Source organism: Mercenaria mercenaria, chromosome 15, assembly GCF_021730395.1.
Source record: "Mercenaria mercenaria strain notata chromosome 15, MADL_Memer_1, whole genome shotgun sequence".
In the NCBI taxonomy this organism is placed as follows: Eukaryota; Metazoa; Mollusca; class Bivalvia; order Venerida; family Veneridae; genus Mercenaria; species Mercenaria mercenaria.
Genome location: NC_069375.1, coordinates 24510864 through 24527813, shown reverse-complemented (window position 1 = coordinate 24527813; position 16950 = coordinate 24510864). Strand labels below are relative to the sequence as shown.

Here is a 16950-nt window from a genome sequence, read left to right as displayed (position 1 = left end):
AAATTCTTGGCGCAAATGTTCCCCTTGATGAGATGATGTGTCGTGCGCAACACCCAAACCACTAGTTCATAGGTCAAGGTCACAGATCAAAGATAAGAAAAGTGTTTTTTCTATCTGGTCGGTAACTTAACCATCCATCAAGGGATTTTGATATTATTTGGCAAAAATGTTACCCATAAGGCTACCTGTCTTACGCAAACTCATGCCGCTAGTGGAAGGTCAATGTCACACTTTGGAGGTCAAAAGTATACATATATATTGATAGTTAAAAGCAGATAACCGCTATAGATTTTAAGACATGTGAATGTAAATCAAAACATTTTGCGTTGTAACATACTGTGTATTTATAGCATAATTCTGTATATACAATGAAACCTGCCTCCGCAGTCATCTGTTTTAAGTAGGATCTTGCCCTAAGCAGCTATCACCTAACCTCCTTAACTGAATTTTCGTTCTTGAAAACTGCAAGATGCTTAAAAGAGAAAATTTTTGTCTCGGCTACACAATTTGTCCCGTTTTGCTCCATTTAAGTTTTTTTAACTTGAATTAAATCTTGTCTTATGCTATGAGATGTTGCGTGATCTATTAACACTTTTGAAAGATTGTTGAATTCGATGTGAAATATAAGTTCATTTTAAAGTAAAACTTCCATTTAATCGATTGCCATGGTACACCTTCCATTATTTTCACCAAGTTCCTCAAATACATGTGTCATTAAGAATATATATTTTCCATTTAATACAGAAATCACACCAACTGTCTAGCGAAGGTAAACGACAACAATTCTCGGCCAGACCTAGCAGTGGCCTCACAACAGTGGGTCGGGAAACTTTATTCTTTCGACGAACAGTGTATAATTGCTAAAGGTCAAGGGTCATATATGTGCAGAGTAAGACTCATATACAATTTTTCTAAATGTGACGGGTTGACTTAAGGATGTACGAGCGAATTTTTTCTAACTCTAAGAATTTTTTCATACCCTGTGAGCTTGAAGAACATTAGTTTCTAAGACAAACAAGAGCAGAAAAAACATAGGTCACCGAACTCGTTTTAATTTTATAGGGTATTTTCTTCACCCACTGTTTACGCATTTCTGAAATTTTGTAAAATTGCAGAAAATGTTGGTACTTTATAAAACATATAATATCCTACTTGATCTTATAGGGATTTCAGGTCTTACAGGTTAATATGAATATATGGTGATGTCAGTATTATATAAGCATGACTGTCACTAACAAATCTCTTGTTTTAAATGTTGACATAATTACCCCACCCATTTTATTTTCAATAAAAAAAAACGTATTTAGATCTACAAAAAAAAATTCTGACGTTAAGATTTTCAAAATATTTTGCAGCATTAATGACACACAAAAATGCTTCAAATGGAAAGAAAAAAGTTGAGGTCACCGTGCATCTAAGAGATTTATTAAGAAAAAACTGTTAAAAAGTGATGAATTTTGACATGTTTTGTTCTTTTTGTTTTAATTTATATTTTCTAGCTAATATAAAGTGCTATCTTGAAAACTTTTATTTTATTTATAGGTTAACATTATATGTATCAGTCAGAAAAATATCAAAACCAAACCTGATCTACTTTAATAGATATTTGAAATTACCTACCCCTACCCCATTGTAAATCTTACGTCAACTTTAGGTAAATGCCAGCCAAAAATAAGGGTGAAAAATTTTTTTTCGCAAGAAGCATAATATATTTGGTTAAATGGTACATTATTAGCCATATTTTAATTATTTAGCATTAATTTTTGGCAAAACTTTTGTTAGTAAGCAATATTAGAAGAAACATTTTTCAAAATGGCGGATATCCTGAAAAAAAAAAACGCTCGTACATCCTTAAAAAGGGGTTAGATATCTTTAAATCGTAAACGTAAACTACTTTCATCAATTTATTTCTAGATAATTGCAACAATGTATCGTCCAAAGCAAGCTTTTGCTGAGAATAAGAAATGTTTTTTTTTTATGTTTTCTGCAAAATAACATTAGATTTAATCCCAAAGTCAAATTTTCTCTCTACGTTCACCTCGTTAGAGTCAAATATGTTAAGCTTTTCGGAAAGTACTGTCAAAAAGGATCTTATAACAGAGGCATTTAGTGTTAAAGGGTACTAACAACTGAGAATCCATCCGAAAGTCAGGAAAGGATTACACAGACTTTGCAATATTTGCTTTTCAAAAGAAACATCGCATCCGTTCTTAGCATGTAAATTTGATATGGTACATATAGCAAAGAAGATAAAACCAGAAAATTGCCATATCATATAGGGTCGAAATTTAACTATGTTAATATATGTTTGTACTTTGAGGCGAAAACCTGGAATCATAAATCGGTAAAATGTATAAACATGTGTGTAGCTAGCGAAATTTATCTGTTATTTGAAGCCTAGTCAATATTTACAAGAAATGTCTTTTAAAAAAGACAAACGACGTAAAGCTAACTGTTCAGTGCATGGAAAATTCAGAATTAAACAGGATGTACAGCCATAAAAGATTATAAACACACGATTCATTTGAAAATATTTCAATTAAGCAGAACATTTAAATGATCAATAGGTATCATTTCAGTGAAAGAAGGTCAAACTTATTTGACGTCCTATGCTCAGTCTGAAATAAGTTCATGTTGGGTCAGAATTCCCCATAAGTAACCAGCACAACAAGCACAATATCTCGACCTGTAAACAATTAGTTGGACTAGAAATAAAAATAAAAACCTAGAAGCTTTTGAATCACTAGTGACCCAGACAATTCTAATTACATGTACTCGAATATGTTCTCAGTTTAAAGAAAAAAATCAAGTTGAAGTAAGTGGAATATTTGCAGGTAGGGAGAACTTCAATATCTGTTGAAATCTTTTTTATTTTGGTAAAGTAATAGGTAAATATTTACATATATGATAGAATAGTCATTATTATCATGAAATTAAATATTTTTCAGCTTACTTAAGCGAGGTACACAATGGGAAAAGAAGTTTATTTTCGATTTCTCTTGCGATGATAAATTATTAAAGACTTTAAACTTAATAATATAATAAAATAATTCAGTCTAGTTTTAGGTAACAAAACTACAAAATATCTATTAAATATGTGCCTTCTGATATTCACTGCCGTTTAAGACTTAGTAAATAATGGTCTATCCTGTTTTGTGCCCCGATTACTATAGAATATATGCCAAAATACAGCTTACGCCGAAAAATAACTTCAGAATCATCAAATTGCCTTCATTTTGGTTTCCGTACTTTTCGCCATTTTCAAGTAATAAAACGGATTGCTCACTAAATCATTCAATGCGTTCTGGCACTGATGTTACATTTGTTATGCCAGGAATGTCCATTTGGAAATAAATTACATTTCATTGCGCGGCCCGATGGAACAGTAATAATCAATGTAGCACAGAAAGTTTGAGGATTTTCCGAAACCAGTCATAATTCAGGATTATCTCATCTTATAGGAGTTATATCATGGTAACATCTCGTCGTTTTGTTTGAAGATGTATTGCCACAAAGATGGCGCATGCTCCCAGATAGATGCTGGGGACGGCACTCCATGTGCTAGCGGTTCTGTAAGTCATAGTGTCATTTTGAATTTTTTCACAGTTAATAAAAATTATACATAAAACCTATAAATGTATCGTTACATTAAACAGAAATGCAATATGAAATTAAAAACTCAACTTATAAAATCTAAAGTAAGTAGGTACCCAAAAATACCATAATTATGCAAACCACACAGTTCCAGCATGACATAATTGAAAATGTTCATAACAGTGTATGCCTTCATTTCAGTGGTGTTTGTCAAACAATTGTGTAAAGGATCACAGAGCACCAGCAGCTTTCGGTATAGTCCTTTTCGACGGAAACTTTGTTCTGTACTTTGTGGTTACATCTATGTACCTAATATCCTAGTAATTCGGTGGTTAAAATACAAGAAAATTGTTCAAAGATTAATAATGCTCTATATTTTAAGATTTTTTAGCCTTTAACCACTTTTTTCATACAGTGAAAAAGCTTAGGCAAGTAAATCCCTTAAAAATGCAATAATTTAAATTTTTGCCAACCACATAAGTGTGCAAATGTTACTTTAAGGTATAAGACGCTTATTCAACATGCTGGAAATAGATGTGACAGAAATTGACCTGTTTGTATTTAATAGATGCATACACAGCTGGTTCGTTTCTTTTTATATTTGAATCACCGCACATAACAACACTGGGCAAAAATCATGATCCAATCAATTTTAGATGACGATTGCCCCTTCGGAGATCAAGAAGGATTAGTACACGATAACCTCACATGTAAACAAATTGCACTGAAACGACCAAATGACTGTCTTTGGCGATATATTAAACACAAATGTTGTATATCTTGTAAACATGCACAAACAACAAGCATTTCTGCCGATGCACAATGCAAAGACACATTTGGACCGGATTCGTACATGTGTAGGGTAAAGGTCATTTTTATGGTTCAGATCATTTAATCTCTGCGCTTACATATATAATCAAATTATAGAGGCATTTTAGAAACTGTGATAACTTTACATGCAAGATATTATTTTTATATGAAACCACAACTTTTTCTTTTTTTGGGATGAAACTCAGGAATAGTTTTGTAAACACAGCAGACTTGCCAGTTAGTTTTATTCCAAACTTTATTCCGATCAACATTTTGTTTTATAACTTAAATTCTAATATGGCTAACAATGCTTTAATCATCACAACGGTGTTATGTTGACGTCATGTCAACGTGATATTTAGCGCCATGTACGCATCAAGAAATAGCCCTTTCAAATTTCATGAAATATTTTACTTATTAACATGTTTTAAACGAAATGTCACATTGCACAAATGTTTTGATTAATTTATACACATACTGAATTAGTTATTCGCATTGCTGAATAATTCGCAATAATTTTCGCTCGAAATGAATTCTGCCGCAAGACGTATTACCGTTTCCGGTCCTGGCGTGTTTTAACAAGTACCTACTATTGGTGCCATGCTTGCGCGAAGAAACAGTTCCATCATATTTGATATAAATTTTACAATAAAAAACATATTAGAATCGAAATAATTTGTAGCAAAACAGTGCTTTATCACTATTTATACACTCGGGCTGTTATACGTCGTCCGAAATAATTTCACTCGGGCTGCGCCCTCGTGAAATTATTACGCCCGACGTATAACCTCCCATCGTGTATAAACAGTGATAAAGCACTGTTTTGCTATAAATTATTTCTTAAATATTTCGGAGTACACAGGTCTATGGATATACATTCCATTACTTATTGTGATCGTACTGTTTTAAGAAAGAACTGCTTCGCTTTAAATGTTCTCACATTTCAGAGTATATCGGCATACGCCACATCAAACTATTCGTCACTGTGTTCGAAATTGTACTGTTTTAACACTTCTACAACAGACTCCTGTCATGCCTTTAGAACATACGACAAAACTCCATGTGGCAACAAGAAGGTGTGTTTATGTGTAAATCCTTTTTTTTCACCAGCTAACATTATTCATTTCCTTTTCGTTTTTCTTGAACATTTAAGTAACAAGTACACCTGCAAGTTATTTCAATATTTCAAAGTATCTTTGATGCAAATTGTCCATATCTAGATTCCACAGGTGAAATATAGGAAAAATAGTCAAAAATGATATAGAGAATATTGTTTGTTTTAGGGAAAGATCGAAATATATTTCACGGAGTGAACACTATAACGCAATATTTTCATGAGTGGCGCAGCCACGAGTGAAAATGTAAACTATCGTATTCACGAGTGAAATATATTTCGATCTTACACTGAAAAAAAACACATTTTTCTATTTATTTAATGCATGTTTAATGGTTTTAACCAAATTTTATCCACGGTTTGTTCGCGCAACGTAACGTACATCGCATCATGACGTCATAATGTCGTGACGTAAGGATATCTTTGAAGAAAAAATGTAAATAGTTCTATAACGTTTCGTTATTTCTTTTACATTTTCAAATGATAGAATGTAAATATTTATGATCCTGTTATTATTTTTATAATCTAGATCTATACCTTTACTCAAGAATATTTTGCAAGAAATTTTCTATCATTTAGTCCTTAATTCATATTTTTTCGCATTCATGTGTAGTTCCCTACCAGTGAAAATAAAAATGATATTTTCACTGTTTGAAACAGTGAAAATATCAATTTTATTTCACAGAAAAATTTCAATATTTTACTGAAGAGCATAAAATAAATTGAAATTATGCATAACGTGACTAAGTGGTGTTTATAACAAAGGGGTAGCCGAAACCTTAGGAAAGTGGGACGATATATCTGAAATGTGTGGCAGAAATAGTATGTGTAGATGATTAAATTTGAGCGTTTTTATCATTTTCGTAATTCGAACGATTTATAAATGTTTTCCCTGTACAATTGATACCGTATTATTCCAGTGGTGTATAGAAGAAAAATGCGTGCACGATTCGAACGCCCCAGCAGTCCCGGGTAGGTCATTTTTCCGGTATTTATAACTTGTATTAACTAAATTGTCTCAGTTTAAATATCGTTTAATTCATATTACGTTCGCTGCGAAAACTAAAGTTTATGCTAGCAGCTCGTTTTCGATAACATTGGAAGTGGGCCTAGTATACTATATCGGTTTATGTTAACAAATACTTTATTTGTTGTGTTTAGACGACTGTCCTATGGGAGATAAAGAAAATGATCGTTCAGTATCGTACAATAACCTTACTTGTGCCGAAATCAGGCAACATGAAAACAACTTGGTCTGCTACAGCAACTATACTGCAAAGGTTTGTTGTAAAACATGCTCGGACATACGACGGAATATTAAAGGTATGGTTCCTGTATTTGTCACGCAGTTGCTATACTATGTCAACTGCACCATGTCACGTTAATGATAAGACCGACTTAAAGTTATATAAATTATCTGGTGCAGCTTATTTCATTTATAGTATATGTGTTCTTTCATGTTTACATTTATAAGATCCCATAAATTATACTCTTGTTTAAAAACTTTTTTCAGCATACCGGAAAGACTATAGATAGCAATGAATACTGCTTTAACCTCTACAACATTGCAAGAATAATTAAACGTATACTGTTAAAATAGATAGATAGATAGATAGATAGATAGATAGATAGATTTATTTCTACATAAAATGTATAAAACATGGCGTCACAATACATTATCCATGAAAACAGAAACAAACATGTGATAATGATCCATGTCAACTACATTATATACAAAGGATAACACAAAAAAAAGAGACATGGAATCTCTTTTTCCATTGTGGTCCTTTAAATACAAAACAGTTTGACATAGGAAGACAATTTAAAACAAATACCACAGCAATTGGAAAAAGTATGGTGCATTATTAAATGCAAGTCATGGGCTTTTTCATGTATCACAGATTTTAGATAATCACTACAATTATATTAAAATGATAAATCTATTTATAGATTAAAAACATGACTAGAAAATGAAACCTTGTTCTTTAAACAGGACTAAAAATTAACTAAAATACCACAGCAATTAGAAACAGTATGGTGCAAAATTAAATACTAGGCATGGACTTTTCATGCATCACAGATTTAATATAATCACTACATATTAAAATGATAAATATATCTTTACTTAAAACATGACTAGAAAATGAACATAAAAGAGAAGGAAAGGCTTATTCCATCAAGTACTTCTTTAAACAGGACTTGAAACTAACTAAGGAGCTGCTGTATCTTATATGTTGTGGAAGCTCATTCCAAAATGAACATCCACGGTACATGAATGATCTTTAAACTATACAGCTATATTTTCTTATAGTTAAGAGTAATATACAGCTCATATAGAATGTATTTATCGGTTAACATTTCTTTGTTTTATTCAGTTTCCTACTGGTGTTTATCCAAAACCTCTATACAAGTTATAAATATACACCTTTGGTCGCTGTCTAACGTTTTCGCTTACGTCATTTAGGCTGTACATGTAGTGGTGTTAAATGGGAAATGCATAAACTCCTTGCAATGTTTTTTTTTTCTCAAAGCATCTGGCATTCGAGGCGTTCAACTATTTTCGAATTTCACTTTATTCAGACCATGCATGCTAATGCTTTTTATTTGAAATAATTATGTAAATAATTGTTCTTTTGTATGTATATTATTGTGCAGATGTTGTTCATGTAAATACGTTATGCTCTCCATTATTGGAGGAAATGAAGAAATCTATCTATTCTTTTATAGGCTGAACACCAATAAACCGGCTGATCTTTATTTCGTATAAAGTCCACTTACTTTATAACGGGTTTCGGCATTTTCTAGCATATCAGATTTTCCGAGACTTATATTCCCATAAAGAAATATGTCTCTACTTTATAAAAACAAAAAGAAAAGGGGGTGTTAACTTTTATATAAGAAAATCACAGTTCGTTAAATACAACCCACTGAATTTACTCCTTTTCGTTTCTTTTAATTTCTCTTTTCAAAACATAAAATTCTAACGCCGCCATTTTAACTTAGCATGTAATAGGAACATGCCGATTTCGATACATACTGAAACGCGGTAGAGTAAAAGAAAACACGAATGTATTGAAAAAGGGCATGAGGAAAGGGAGAAAGTTTAGCACTATTTATTTTTGGACTACTTTGTGACCAGCGGAGGCTTACGTTTGATTTGGTAGTGATCTACCTTTAAAGCTTACAGATGCTTAATACAATACTTATAACTACATGACTCTTTATTTAAATTGCCGGTACCTTGTTTGTTATATTGACCGGTCTGTAGTTAAACACTAAATTTTGCTGTGCTAAAAACCAAACTCCTAAAGACAAACAATAAAAGGCTACTTTAGATGTCATGTAATAAAACGACTCTTGAATGGCTTGCTTAGTACAAACTCTTATACTATTTGATCCAGCAGGTTTCATATTATTACATTAGTACTTTCAAACAAAGGGCAGTGATATGAACCTTTTCAAAAAACTTAGCTATGTTTTAATTGATCGTCAAAATCCTTTATAATATACAGTACGTATGTAGTACTTTCCTCTGCAAAGACCATCCATTATTTTAGACAAAACAAGTTGTAAAAATCAACTACCACTCTTTTTTATTTATTTAGCGATGGACTGTTATAACACGTTAAGAGTAAGATTTCTGTAAAGATAAGTAAAATTTCGAAAACAGAGTATTCAAAGCATTTTATGGGACAGTCTTCTGAACAAAATTTATATTATCAAAGATTATCATTTACAAAAAACAAGATCATGTTTTCACAATTAGAGACCTATAATACACCAATTCTAAAAACAGCCCAAACTGTTTACGGATTTGTTTGATGAAACTGCAGCGAGCATATCATCTAAATTTTTGAGTTTCATTTTACCTTTGAGAATCATTGTCATGGGTTATTTGAGTCATGTGATCCACAGACAATAGTATCCTTAGAAACAAAATGCTGATTGACTTTGGTTCTTCTAAACCACGTTTGTTTGTATTTCTGCACGTTATTTATAAGCAAATATTCGTTCCTACCAGTTCCTATAAAGAGATGTTTGATTTACTTCAACTTTAGCAATATTATATTATACTGATTTATTTTCGTTCGATTCTCATTAAAGCTTAAAAACTATTTTAATCAATCTTTAGTTTTAGGACCTGTTCTTTTTATATGAGAAGGTCGACCTAAATAGGACTTTAATTCACGAACTCTAGAGCGAGCGGTAGGTATCATAACCCACTGTCCTATATGTTCATGTTAGCTCAGAGTGGGGGCTTATTCTATATTTGAATTTAAATTTTTTTTAATTAATTTAAGGTTGTGAATACGGTGATAAAAATAAAGATTGCTTTACTCTTATTGCCTCACAACGGGACAGCTACCATTGCTACACTCAAAATATTGCCGACATATGCTGCGAGTCATGCAATAAATACAAAGATCCCTCAAATATTGGTAAGTCTATATCTAGTAAAGATTTTTACACAAGTCAAAAAATGTTTAGGCTCCGCGCTGCTGTTTTCTCACTTTCGAAATGAATCGCATGTAACTTATGCAATTGTTTATTTTTAGGAAGCTTCAATCGATATATTTTTTATTAAATATCTTACAGAATTCATAAACAAACTTGAAAGTAAGTTAGCAATTTGAGAAAGTTTCGTACCCAATATATCTCGAATGTAAATTTCTTTGTTTACCGAATATTTACCTGATATAGAAATATATAATTTCATTTTTAAATTACGAGAATAAAAATAATTGTTTAAAAACCTTGAATACGTGCTTTTGGTAGAGTTGTTGATTTTTGCGGTCCAGTTTAAACATGTTTACAATTTCAAAGAACAATAGAATAGTGATTGTACCGAAATCATAAAGTCGTGTTACGCTTTTATGCAAGTATAGCGACAAAACATCTTAGATTTTTCCTTCAACGTCTGCTGAAGCCCTTGTGATGTGTTGGTGTCCTCGACCATCGGTCTTGGTTTTAAACACTCCCGTGGGCTTCTGTATTATCTCTATAAAATGAATTAGTCATTTTATAAATTAATAGCTTGCCTTATTTGTCTCCTCTTAACATATTTTTTTACATAAGAGAAATATATAGAAGGATATATATTTGTTTCAGGGTAGAAATAACAGATTTTTACCGTAAGATCTGCTGTTTACGAATGAACAATATATTTATATTACCTGATCAAACAAACTATGATCCTTTTTTCATATTTATTTCGTGGGGGGGGGGGGGGGAGGGCATTTTTACGCATTTTGTAGTTCCTTACATATACAAAAAGACATTTATAAACTACCAGAAATATAACACTATTTATTACATCAATTCAGTAAATATGCAGTATTGTTCATTGTAGGATGTGAGTATGGCAATAAAAATAAAGGATGTGCAGATCTTATTCCCTCTCGCTCTGAAAGCTACAACTGTTATGGCAGAGATGACGTATGTTGTGGGTCCTGTAAGCAATATTTCAATGCATCAGGTACGACTTCGCTATTAATTAACATTAAACGTAGTCATTGTTCTCGTTTAAAGTAAAAGTGATAAATCTAAAATGTTTTGATGATATGATTCTAAAAGCTAAAGACTCGACGGTTGTAATCATCTTTATTACATGACTCCTTACAAAAATTGAAGGGAAGCAACTCCTGTGTGCAGTTTGATTTTTCGTGAAAAGGCCTCCCAGTCAAAATAAGAAAAGGCATATTTAGAAAGTTATTTTTTCGTACTGGTAACAGGAAGAGTTTGGTATACTGGGTTAAAAGCTATAATTTCCTCCACCCTTTTCACACTCACATCTATTTCAGCTTAATTTTTAATTGAAACAAGAGGACCATGATGGTCCTGAATCGCTCACCTCTTCCCACATGACCCAGTTTTGAGTATGACGTCGTTTTTTCTATTATTTGACATAGTGACCTAGTTTTGAACATGACCTAGGTATTATCAAGATAAAAATTCTGACCAATTTTCAGAAGATCCATTGAAAAATATGGCCTCCAGAGAGGTCCAAGTTTCTATATTGACTATTGACTAGTTTTCGAGTACGACTGTTTTGATTTACTAATCATCAGGAATTTTCAATTTCTGAGATCTCATAAATATGGCTTAGAGAGTCAAGTTTCTTTTGTATCCCTACGATATTTTGACCCATCACCAGTTTCGAAACTGACCTAGATATCATCAAGGTGAACATCAGATCAATTTTCATGAAGATCCATTGAAAAATATGACCTCTGGAGAGGTCAAAAGATTTTAATAATTTTAGACCTACTGACCTAGTTTATGACCGCAGTTGACCCAGTTTCAAATTTGACCTAGATATCATCAAGATGAACATTCAGACCAAATTTCATACAGATCCCATGAAAAGTATGGCCTCTAGAGAGGTCACAAGGTTTTTTATTATTTGACCTACTGACCTAGTTTTTTAAGGCACGTGACCCATTTTCAAAACTGACCTAGATATCATCAAGGTGAACATTCTGACAAATTTTCATGAAGATCCATTCACAAGTATGGCCTCTAGAGAGGTCACAAGGTTTTTCTATTTTTAGACCTACTGACCTAGTTTTTGACCGCAGTTGACCCAATTTCGAACTTGACCTAGATATCATCAAGATGAACATTCTGACCAATTTTCATACAGATCCCATAAACAATATGGCCTTTAGAGTGGTCACAAGGTTTTTCAATTATTTGACCTACTGACCTAGTTTTTGAAGGTACGTGACCCACTTTCAAACTTGATCTAGATATCATCAAGATGAACATTCAGACTAACTTTCATACAGATCCCATGAAAAATATGGCCTCTAGAGAGGTCACAAGGTTTTTCTATTATTTGACCTACTGACCTAGTTTTTGATGGCACGTGATCCACTTTCAAACTTGACCTAGATATCATCAAGATGAACACTCTAACCAATTTTCATGAAGATCTCATGAAATATATGGCCTCTAGAGAGGTCACAAGGTTTTTCTATTCTTTGACCTACTGACCTAGTTTTTGACCGCACGTGACCCACTTTCGAACCTGACCTAGATATCCTCAAGATGAACACTCAGACCAACTTTCATACAGATCCCATGAAAAATATGGCCTTTAGAGAGGTCACAAGGTTTTTCTATTATTTGACCTACTGACCTAGTTTTTGAAGGCACGTGACCCAGTTTCAAACTTGACCTAGATATCATCAAGGTGAACGTTCTGACCAATTTTCATGAAGATCTTTTGAAAAATATGGCCTCTAGAGAGGTCACAAGGTTTTTCTATTTTTAGACCTACTGACATAGTTTTTGGAGGCACATGGCCCAGTTTCAAATCTGACCTAGATATCATCAAGATAAACATTCTGACCAATTTTCATGAAGATCTTGTGAAATATATGGCCTCTAGAGAGGTCACAATGTTTATCTATTTTTAGACCTACTGACCTAGTTTTTGATGGCACGTAACCCAGTTCCGAACTTGACCTAGATATCATCAAGATGAACATTCTGACCAACTTTCATAAAGATCCCATGAAAAATGTGACCTCTAGAGTGGTCACAAGCAAAAGTTTACGGACGCACGGACGCACGTACGCACGGACGGACGACGGACGACGGACACCGCGCGATCACAAAAGCTCACCTTGTCACTTTGTGACATTTGAGCTAAAAATGCGCGTAATTCCACTTTAAGCTTTACCGCCTTGAACCATTTTTTCATACAGTGAAAAATCTAAGGTAAGTACTTAAATCCCGTAAAAATGCAATAATGTAAACTCGCTACACGCATGCCAACCACATGCGTGTGCAAATGTTACTTTAAGGTATCAGACGCTTATTCAACATTCTGAAAATAGATGTGACAGAAATTGTCCTGTTTGTATTTAATAGATACATACACGTCTGGTTCGTTTCGTTTTATATTTAAATCACTGAACATAACAACACTGGGCAAAATTATATCATGATCCAATCAATTTTAGATGACAAATGCCATTTCGGAGAACCAGAAGGATTAGTACACGATAACCTCACATGTAAACAAATTGCAATGAATCAACCAAATGACTGTCTTTGGCGATATATTAAACACAAATGTTGTATATCTTGTAAACATGCACAAACAACAGCCGTTTCAGCCGATACACAATGCAAAGACATATTTGGACCGGATTCGTACATGTGTAGGGTAAAGGTCATTTTTATGGTTCAGATCATTTCATCTCTGTCCTCATATATATAATCAATTTATAGAGGCATTTTAGAAACAGTGATAACTTTATATGCAAGATGTTATTTTTTATATGAAATCGCAACTTTGTCTTTATTTGGATGAAACTGAGGAATAGTTTTGTAAACATAGCATATAGATTTTTATCCTAAATCTCTCTTCAAAACTTTTCATATAGTTATAGTGTATACAGACTTGCCAGTTTTATTCTAAACTTTACTCCGATCAACATTTTGTTTTATAACTTAAAATATTTCGGAGCAGAAAAGTCTATTGATATACATTCCATTGCTTATTGTGATCGTACAGTTTTAAGAAAGAACTGCTTCGCTTTAAATGTTCTCACATTTCAGAGTATACCGGCATACGCCACTTCAGATTATTCGTCACTGTGTTCGAAATTGTACTGTTTTAACACTTCTACAACAGACTCCTGTCATGCCTTTGGAACATACGACAAAACTCCATGTGGCAACAAGAAGGTGTGGAAATCTTTTTTTTCACCAACTAACATAATTCTTTTTCTTTTCGTTTGTTTTTAAACATTTAAGTAACAAGTACACCTGCAAGTTATTTCAACATTTCAAAGTATCTTTATGCAAATTGTCCATATCTAGATTCCACAGGTCCTAACTTGTACCAGACGTTATACCCTTTTGGGCACCTGGGATATCCCAAAACAGTGAAGCCATAGAGGGAACACTTTTGATGCGTGTCTCAATACCGGAAAAATAGTCATAAATGATATAGAGAATATTTGTTTGTTTTAGGGAAAGATCGTCATATATTTCACCGAGTGAACACTATAACGCAATATTTTAACCAGTGGCGCAGCTACGGGTTAAAATGTAAATTATCGTGTTCACGAGTGAAATATTATTATTTTGATCTTACACTGAAACAAACAAATTTTCCATTTATTTAATGCATGTTTAATGGTTTTAACAAAATTTTATCCGCGGTTTGTCCGCGCAACGTAACGTACATCGCATCATGGCGTAATAATGTCGTGACGTAAGGGTATCTTTGAAGAAAAAATGTAAATAGTTCTATAACGTTTCGTGATTTCTTTTACATTTTAGAATGATACAATGTAAATATTTATGATCCTGTTATTATTTTTATAATCTAGATCTATACCTTTACTCAAGAATATTTTGCAAGGAATTTTCTGTCATTTTGACCTTAATTCATATTTTCTTTTATTATTATTTACCAGATATTTATAGAGCTCTTTTAAACGTTCAAAAGCGCTGTTCAAAGTACATATCACAGAATGATATGGACACACAATACAACACAAAAATATATTTAAAAATAGTTCAACATTAAAAAGGTAGTTAGCTAGAATCTGGTTTGACTCTACATATTAATTATACTAGATAGTTTAAAGAACAATAAACAACAGTAAATAACTTCTATTGCACAGTCATACAACAGCTTGTAGAGTACAAAGTTAGTTTCAATAGACCTTGAAGAAAAGGTGTGTTTTTAATGATCATTTGAAAGCATCCAAACTTTTAGCATCTCTAATGGTAGCCGGAAGAGCATTCCAAAACATCGGTGCAGTCTATGAAAACCTACGATCACCGTATCTCACAGTTTTTCTTTTAGGATTCGAATTCAAGTGAATTTCCGTACCAGTGAAACTAAAAATGATATTTTCACTGTTTGAAACATTTTCACTGTTTGAAACAGTGAAAATATCTTCTTTTTTTTACAGATAAAGTTCAGTATTTCACTGAAGAGCATAAAATAAATTGAAATATGCACAACGTGACTAAGTGGTATTTATAACAAAGGGGTAGCCGAAACCTTAGGAAAGTGGAATGATATATCAGAAATGTGTGGCAGAAATAGTACGTGTAGATGATTAAATTTTAGCGTTTTAATCATTTTCGTAATTTGAACGATTTATAGTGATTCCCTGTACAATTGATACCGTATTATTCCAGTGGTGTATAGAAGGAAAGTGCGTGCACGATTTGAACGCCCCAGCAGTCCCGGGTAGGTCATTTTTCCGGTATTTATAACTTGTATTAACTAAATTGACTCAGTTTAAATATTGTTTAATCTATATTGCGTTCGCTGCAAAAGATAAAGTTTATGCTAGCAACTCGTTTTCGATAACATTGGAATTGGACCTAGTATATCCGTTAATGTTAACAAATACTTAATATATTGTGCTTAGACGACTGTCCTATGGGAGATAGAGAAAATGATCGTTCAGTATCGTACAATAATCTTACTTGTGCCGAAATCAGGCAACACGAAAACAACTTGGTCTGCTACAGCAACTATACTGCAAAGGTTTGTTGTAAAACATGCTCGGACATACGACGGAATATTAAAGGTATGGTTCCTATAGTTCTCACGCAGTTGCTATGTAAACTGCATCATGTCACGTTAATGATAAGACCGACTTAAAGTTACATGAATTATCAGGTGCAGTTATTCCGCTCTATCCTATTTCATGTATAGTATATATGTTCTTTAATATGTTCTTTTATAAAATCCCATAAATTATACTCTTGTCCCCTTTTTTAAACTTGCTTCAGCATACCGGAAAGACTATAGATAGCAATGAATACTACTTTAACCTCTACGAAATTGCAAGAATAATTAAACGTATACTGTTAAAATAAATTATACAGCTATATTTTCTTATAGTTAGAGTAATATACAGCTCATATAGAATGTATTTACGGGTTAACATTTCTTTGTTTTATTCATTTTCCTACTGGTGTTTATCCAAAACCTATATATAAGTTATAAATATACACCTTTGGTCGCTGTCTAACGTTTTCGCTTTCCTCGTTTTGGCTGACCATGTAGTTGGTGTTAATAAATGGAAAATGCATAAACTCCTTGTGATACATGTTTGTGTTTTTTTCTTTCTCAAAGCATCTGGTATTCATGGCGTTCAAATATTTTCGATTTCCACACTATTCAGGCCATGAATGCTAATGCTTTTTATTTGAAATAATTATGTAAATAATTGTTCTTTTGTATGTATATTATTGTGCATATGTTGTTCATGTATATACGTTTTGCTCTCCATTATTGGAGGAAATAAAGAAATCTATCTATTCTTTTATAGGCTGAACACCAATAAACCGGTTGTTCTTTATTTCATATAAAGTCCACTTACTTTATAACGGGTTTTCGACATTTTCTAGCATATTAGATTTTCCGAGACGTATATTCCCATAAA

The 16950-nt window shown here is 32.8% G+C and overlaps 1 protein-coding gene across 1 annotated transcript in view; it reads left to right on the top strand.

Moving 5' to 3' along the window:
- LOC123548610 (uncharacterized) overlaps positions 1-16950 on the top strand; it is a 32577-nt gene that overhangs the window by 11030 nt on the left and 4597 nt on the right. Inside the window, exons 9-21 of the mRNA XM_053524792.1 lie at positions 745-889; positions 3462-3572; positions 3796-3847; positions 4251-4456; positions 5352-5480; positions 6439-6490; positions 6680-6841; positions 9820-9957; positions 10869-10994; positions 13489-13694; positions 14090-14218; positions 15692-15743; positions 15928-16089. Coding sequence (XP_053380767.1) covers positions 745-889; positions 3462-3572; positions 3796-3847; positions 4251-4456; positions 5352-5480; positions 6439-6490; positions 6680-6841; positions 9820-9957; positions 10869-10994; positions 13489-13694; positions 14090-14218; positions 15692-15743; positions 15928-16089 — 1670 coding nt within the window. The remainder of the gene's footprint in view (positions 1-744; positions 890-3461; positions 3573-3795; positions 3848-4250; positions 4457-5351; positions 5481-6438; positions 6491-6679; positions 6842-9819; positions 9958-10868; positions 10995-13488; positions 13695-14089; positions 14219-15691; positions 15744-15927; positions 16090-16950) is intronic.